Source organism: Mus caroli, unplaced genomic scaffold (assembly GCF_978045245.1).
Source record: "Mus caroli unplaced genomic scaffold, Mus_caroli_1 scaffold_13, whole genome shotgun sequence".
Lineage (NCBI taxonomy): Eukaryota > Metazoa > Chordata > Mammalia > Rodentia > Muridae > Mus > Mus caroli.
Genome location: NW_028227268.1, coordinates 46,665,473 through 46,671,988, shown reverse-complemented (window position 1 = coordinate 46,671,988; position 6,516 = coordinate 46,665,473). Strand labels below are relative to the sequence as shown.

Sequence of the window (6,516 nt, the reverse complement as noted above, 5' to 3'; positions counted from 1 at the left end):
TCGTGAGTTCAAGGTCTGCCTGGGTTACAATGAGCTCCAGACCATCCTAGGCAACTTAAGTGGTGAGTGGGTGATGGGGAGCGAGGTGCAAGGTGTGGAGACAGCCAGACATCAATAGCTCATGCCTGTAATCCCAGCCCTTGGGAGAGTGTACAAATGGATGAGGAATTCAAGACCAGACAGTTCGAACTACATGAGACCTTGTCTCAAAAAATAAAAACGATAAATATTTTGGATTATGCATTAGTGGATGGCATTTGTCATTGTCAGCTAAGCATTAACAATCTTTATCTCCTGCCTTGCCATATGCTCTTCAACTCACCTGGACTCAAACAGATCAAAACACGCATGCGTACATCTAGAGCCTTAGGGTGCCCCTTGCGGCAACTTCTTAGTTGTGCGCGTAGCGTGGAGCGGTCGCCATGGAGACGCGTGGTCTGAGCAAGCAGTGAGCGCCTGGAGCCCGCCCGGCGCGGGTCCTCTGCTGTTCCGGGCACGCAGGTCGCGGTCCCGCGGGCGGATGGCCGGCCGTGGTGGGACCGGAGCGGCGGAGTATGGTGAGGAGGGCGAGGAAGAGGAGGAGGAGGAGGCGCGGGAAGGCGGAGCTGAGGGCTCCCCGGGGTCCAAGCTGCCTCCCATCGTGGGCACCGCCTCCGAGCTGGCCAAACGGAAGGTGAAGAAGAAAAAGAAGAAGAAAAAGACTAAAGGATCGGGCAAGGGCGACGGTAAGAGGAGCAGCTAGGGAGATTGCTTCGGCTCTTGGACCTGAGATTCCTCCCATACCCTTCTACCTGGAGGCCACCTCAGGCTTAGAAACCTGACAGGACATTTTAGGGCAGCCCAGAGATGCCCAGTTCTACCCATAAAGACCATGTTCTCACCAGCACAGAGACCCTTTAATTACCACGGAAATCTACCAACTTAAGTTTCCCAGTGTATCCAAAGAGACCACACCCTCCCGTAAGAACCTCAACATCTAATATCTCCGTGTGGGGTCCCACACAGAGGCCATGCAGACACCCACCCCCTAGACCTTCCAGCCCCTCAGAGAGTGATCTTCTTTTGCCCACCTCCTCTCAACTTCCTAGCCCCTCAGCCAAAATATACCCTTACTCACAGACATTTCAAAGTTTGGAGTCACAAAGAGACTAACCCATTTGGACAGATACTAGCTGATATTCGCTCCCACAAGGGAACAGACTTCAGGCTCCCCGCTGGTGCCCTCCTAACTCCTTTACCCTTTAAAGGGCACATGCTTCCAACTCCATGTAGATGTGTACAGAATCTTCCCTGCATGGATTCCGCCAAGAGACAACTATATATGGCAGAAACTCACACCAATCTCCGCCTCAACACCAACACTCTTTATACTGCCTTTTTATAGCAATATGACACTCTGACAGACCTAAAGTACAGTTTGCTCCATCATGCATATACATGCAGTCTACACATGTGTGAATTCAGTTAGACACTTACATGCGTCGACGCCAACACAGATTGAACACCTACACAGGCACTCACATGCATGGTTACCCACACAGACATCCTAGAAACTCACATGCATGGCTACACCCTCACACCATACACACACAGATCTTCTAGATACTCATATGCGTAGATACACGCCAAACACTAGACCCACCCAGGTGCTCTAGGCATGTTCATAGATGTCCTCAAACAACTCAAGTCACACCCACAACATGTACTCCAGTCTTGCTCACCAAGTCCTTCACTCGCATACACTGTCCAGACATCAGCACTGTCCAGGAACCCAGAGTCCCTGCCTCTCCCAAAGTTCAGTCACAGAACCTCCAGATGTCCCAGCAAAGACACTCTGGCCACTCCAAAGAAGAGTCCAGTTGTGAAGCAGAATGTCCCTGCTTGTGAGTGATGTAACTCCAGGGTAACCTGTGTGGCTTTGGCCATCAGAAAAGTCGCCCTGACCCCTGATATGGGTGGTCCTGGGCTCAGGTGTGGGGCATTGGCTCTGTGTGCTGAGTGGGCAGTGGAAGGAACAGCGGTCTTCCCACAATCCTGTGGTTTGGGGAAGGGAGCATGGGAGTCTAAGAATTACTTCTTCAGGCTGAGCTTAAGGCCGCAAGCCACCGTGTGTGTCAGCAAAACATGGAGGCTTATTTTGTCTTTTTGGCACAACTTTGGACTGTAGGAATTACAGTGTTGTGTACCGCAGCCTGTCAGCAGGGGACACCAGATAGTTTTCAGAGAATAGAAAAGTAAGGAAATGTCAAGACTGAACTTTTATTTATTTATTTTTGCCTTTTTCCTCCCTCTGCTTGCCTTTCTCGAGATAATTCTAAGATAAAATAAACCTGAAATAGGAGCTGATAAGGAATAACCATCTATAGCATTTGATAAGCGATTCTGCAGTGCTATTAATGTCAAGAAGGAAAAAAAGGGAAAGGAGGGGAAGGGAGGGGGACAGAAGGGGGAGACGGGAGGAGGAGGAGAGGAGGGGACAAAGCCTCCCAGAAGTGTTCCTGGGCTAGAGCTGCAGCTCATGTTTGTATAGCACTCACAAAGCCCTGGGTTCCATCCTCTGCACGGCAGAAACCAGAGGTGGTGGCATATGCTTGCTTGCAGTTCTATCCATGGGAAGTGTGGAGTCAGGAGGATCAGAAGTTCAAGGTCATCTTAGGCTATATAGGGAGTTTGAAGTTACTTGGAACTATATAAGATTCATCTTTAAAAAACAAACAAACAAAAAAACAGAGAGAGAGAAAAGAAAAGAAAAAAAGAGAGGCTAGAGTGATGGCTCCGTTATTAAGAATACTTGTTCTTGCAGAGGACCCAGGTTCAATCCCCAGCACCCACTTGGTAGTTCACAACTGCCTGTATCTGCAGTATCAGGAGATAGATCTGATGCCCTCTTCAGACCTCCTCGGGCACCAGGAATGCACACGGTACACAGACATATGTTCAAGCAACATGCACACAAATACAATGTTTAAAATCATTTTTAAAGAGAAAAAGTATATCCTGGTTTATAAAATAATTAAATTAAAGAAAAAGCATTTCCTGGTTCAGTATACTACAGATTACGTCCTGTCTCTTTCACCATACAGTGTCTAGATGGGTGTAGAGTCACAGACCTGGGAAATATTTGGTGAGCATGTAGTGAGGTTAAGTTGAGGGATGGCAGATACAGTAGAAAGAACAGCACACTAGGAGTCAGGCTGGCCTTCAGATCTGACCTCTCCATTCCATTCGTTGGTTGACACTGATGGATACTGAAGCATCAGGGACCTCTTGGTTCCTGAACTGGGGTGCAGATTAGTGGTGGAGCTTGTATTTAGTATGTACAAGGCCTGGGTTCAGTCTACAGCACCACAAAAAGAAAAAGGTGCCTCTTGCCCCAAAATACCTTGACCAGAGCTTCCCAGCAGTGGCGTCATCCCAGGTTCCTGCCTTCTGAACCCTGGGTAAAGGCAGCCCTGGTCTTTTACATCGCTGGTGATTTATTTGGGCGCCCTAACAGACAAACACTTGTCTCCTCGTCTTTTCAGCAGATAAACATCACAGTCGAGGTCGGAAGAATCAGCCACTTTCTTCATCTTTCCATGACATCTTAAATCCCCACAAAGACCATGGCTCGAGAGCAGAGCCCAGAGACAAAGAGGAAAATAGGCAAACCCTTCCCTATTCATACAGCATTAATCACCCCTGCTTTGCCGAAATAGAAGACACCCTTTCCAGCCAGATCAACGAGAGTCTGCGCTGGGATGGGATTCTCACCGACCCTGAGGCAGAAAAGGAAAGGATCCGCATCTACAAGCTCAACCGAAGGAAGCGGTACCGTCTCATGGCCCTCAAGTGCTTCCATTCTGACCCCTGCGTGGAAGAGAGCGTGGAGAACCTGCCCTACCTCTCAGACAAAGACTGCAGCCCCTGCAGCAAGCAGCCCAGCTCTAAGGGCGACCACGGGCATAGCTACTTTGAGGCCTCGAAGCTCCTGCACCCAGAATTAGCCACCACTGTGGCAGAGTGACATCTGTCCTTCCTGCTGCCAAGCTCCTCCTTGCCACACGTTTATGTTTAAAAAGAATCATAATAAAAAGAAATCAGACCTGAACCTGAAGGAAGCCGATGCTTGTGGTATGGGGGTTGGCACTCAGTTACCAAGAAGTACCTTCCTTATTGAGAAACATACCCCCGGGACTGGAGAGGTGGTTCAGTGGTTAAGAGCCTGTGGCTGGGCAGTGGTGGTGCACGGCCTTAATCCCAGCACTTGGAAGGCAGAGGCAGGGGAATCTCTGAGTTTGAGGACAGTCTGGTCTACATAGAGAGTTCCAGGATAGCCAGGGCTACACAGAGAAACCCTGTCTTGAAAAACCTAGGAGTTTTATCCTGCTCTTCTAGAGGACCAAGCATTCCATTCGCAGCACCCACCTGCATCAGGTTGCTCACAACCATCTGCAACAGACATTAGCTCCAGGAAGATCTGATGCTTCTGGCCCCCTCCACAGGCATACACATACACACACACACACACACACACACACACACACATACACACAAACACACCACCTTTTAAAAAGGATGGGAAAGCATGCCTTTTGTGAGTACAGCGCTGTGCCTATCAGAATTTCCTTTTCCTTAGGTAAGATGTCATCTCTCTTATTTAATTTCTCACCACATTGACACAATTACAAATTGACATTTGTAAGTCGCCCCTTTAAAAAAAAAGAGTTATTCTTAAGCTGATTTCCTGGATAAAACTCATAAAAGTATAGCTTATGTATCCACAGGGGAATACAGCCCAGTTTGGCATTAAACTCCTAATTCATTCTCCTGCCTGTGCCTCTTTTTGTTGTTGTTGTTGTTGTTTTGTTTTGTTTTGTTTTGTTTGTTTTTCGAGACAGGGTTTCTTTGTGTAGCCCTGACTGTCTCGAACCAGGCTGTTCTTGAACTCAGAAATCTGCATGCCTCTACCTCCCAAGTGCTGGGATTAAAGGTGTGCGCCACCACACCCTGCACCTCTACCTCTTAAATGCTAGGATTCCAGGTATGCAGCACCACACCCAGCCAGATACATTATTCTTTTAATTAAACACACTGCTTGCTCTTATGTGTCATTTAAAACCTGGGTCCTGGGCTGGTGAGATAGCTCAGTGGGTAAGAGCACCCAACTGCTCTTCCAAAGGTCCAGAGTTCAAATCCCAGCAACCACATGGTGGCTAACAACCATCCGTAATGAGATCTGGCGCCCTCTTCTGGAGTGTCTGAAGATAGCTACAGTGTACTTACATATAATAAATAAATAAATCTTTAAAAAAAAAACAAAAGAAAGGGGAAAAAAAGAAAAAAGAAAGAAAGAAAAGAAGAGAAGAGAAAAGAAAAACCGTGTCTTAAAAAAATAAATAATAAACAAAAAAGGTGTATTAAATAAATAAATAAATAAAATCTGGGTCCTAGGGGACTGGGTTTTCCAGAGGATCCAGATTCAATCCCCTAGCAGTCACACGGTGGCTCACAACTGTCTAACTCCAGTTTCAGGGATACAACAACTTCTGGCCTCCTCAGATACCAGCTAGTGGTATACAAATTTATATGTATGGGAAAACACCCATGCATATATAAAAATAAAATTATTTTTTTATCCTGTGTAACTTTTAAAAGTTCAAAACAAGGTTTCTTTGTGTAGGCCTGGCTGTTCTGGAACTCAATCTATGGACTATAACTGGCCTCAAACTCAAAGATCTGCCTGCCTCTGCCTCCTGAGTTCTAGGATCAAAGGCGTGCGCCACCATCACCCAGAAATAGTGTTTTTAACGTTAACAACAACAGAAATCTGGGTTCTAAAACTTCATACATGGAAGTAATTATGAGAATGTTGCTGCTTTTCTAGATGTGTGTGTGTGCGCAGCATGCTCTGTTCTCTCTCTCTCTCTCTCTCTCTCTCTCTCTCTCTCTCTGTGTTGTGTGAGTGTGTGTGTGTGTGTGAGAGAGAGAGAGAAAGAGAGAGAGAGAGAGAGACACTAAAGATTGAACCTGGGGTCTGGTGCATGCAAACATTCTCCATGGAGCTAATATCTAAATTAAATTTTTTGTGCCTTCATTTTTTAAAAAAAAAATGTTTTGGCCAGGCCTGGTGGGTGCACATCCTTAATCCCAGCACTTGGGAGGCAGAGGCAGAGGCAGAAGATCTCTGTTTATATCACAAGCTCCAGGGAACCAGGCCAAGATAGACAGATGCTGTCTCAGTATTTTTTAATTATAAAGATAGTTTTACTTTTCAATTTTTTTTGAGCACTGGGATTGAAACTAAGCTCTGCCCCAGCCCTCTTTTTACTCTTTATTTAAAATGTTTCAAAATGCCGGGCGTGGTGGCGCACGCCTTTAATCCCAGCACTCGGGAGGCAGAGGCAGGCGGATTTCTGAGTTCGAGGCCAGCCTGGTCTACAAAGTGAGCTCCAGGACAGCCAGGGCTATACAGAGAAACCCTGTCTCGTAAAAACCAAAAAAAAAAAAAAAAAAAGTTTCAAAATTATTTTATGT

The 6,516-nt window shown here is 46.6% G+C and overlaps 1 protein-coding gene across 2 annotated transcripts; it reads left to right on the top strand.

Moving 5' to 3' along the window:
• Positions 1-416: 416 nt before the first annotated feature.
• On the top strand, positions 417-4,576 carry Liat1 (ligand of ATE1). Of its 2 annotated transcripts, none has more exons than XM_021178037.2 (2): positions 417-725; positions 3,528-4,576. In XM_021178037.2, the coding sequence occupies exons 1-2, from the start codon at positions 521-523 to the stop codon at positions 4,004-4,006; spliced, it is 684 nt and encodes a 227-aa protein (XP_021033696.1). In that variant the 5' UTR covers positions 417-520; the 3' UTR covers positions 4,007-4,576. The 2 variants fall into 2 exon arrangements, with proteins under 2 accessions (XP_021033696.1, XP_021033695.1); XM_021178036.2 differs by having other exon boundaries at positions 420-725; positions 3,525-4,553.
• The last annotated feature ends 1,940 nt before the right edge of the window (positions 4,577-6,516 follow it).

What these genes read in the sequence shown, in the direction of transcription:
- Liat1 (XM_021178036.2), top strand. Translation starts at nt 521, where the DNA reads ATGGCCGGCCGTGGTGGGACCGGAGCGGCGGAGTATGGTGAGGAGGGC. An exon ending in AGGATCGGGCAAGGGCGACG is followed by an intron (nt 726 to 3,524) that starts GTAAGAGGAGCA and finishes TCGTCTTTTCAG; the next exon opens with CAGATAAACATCACAGTCGA.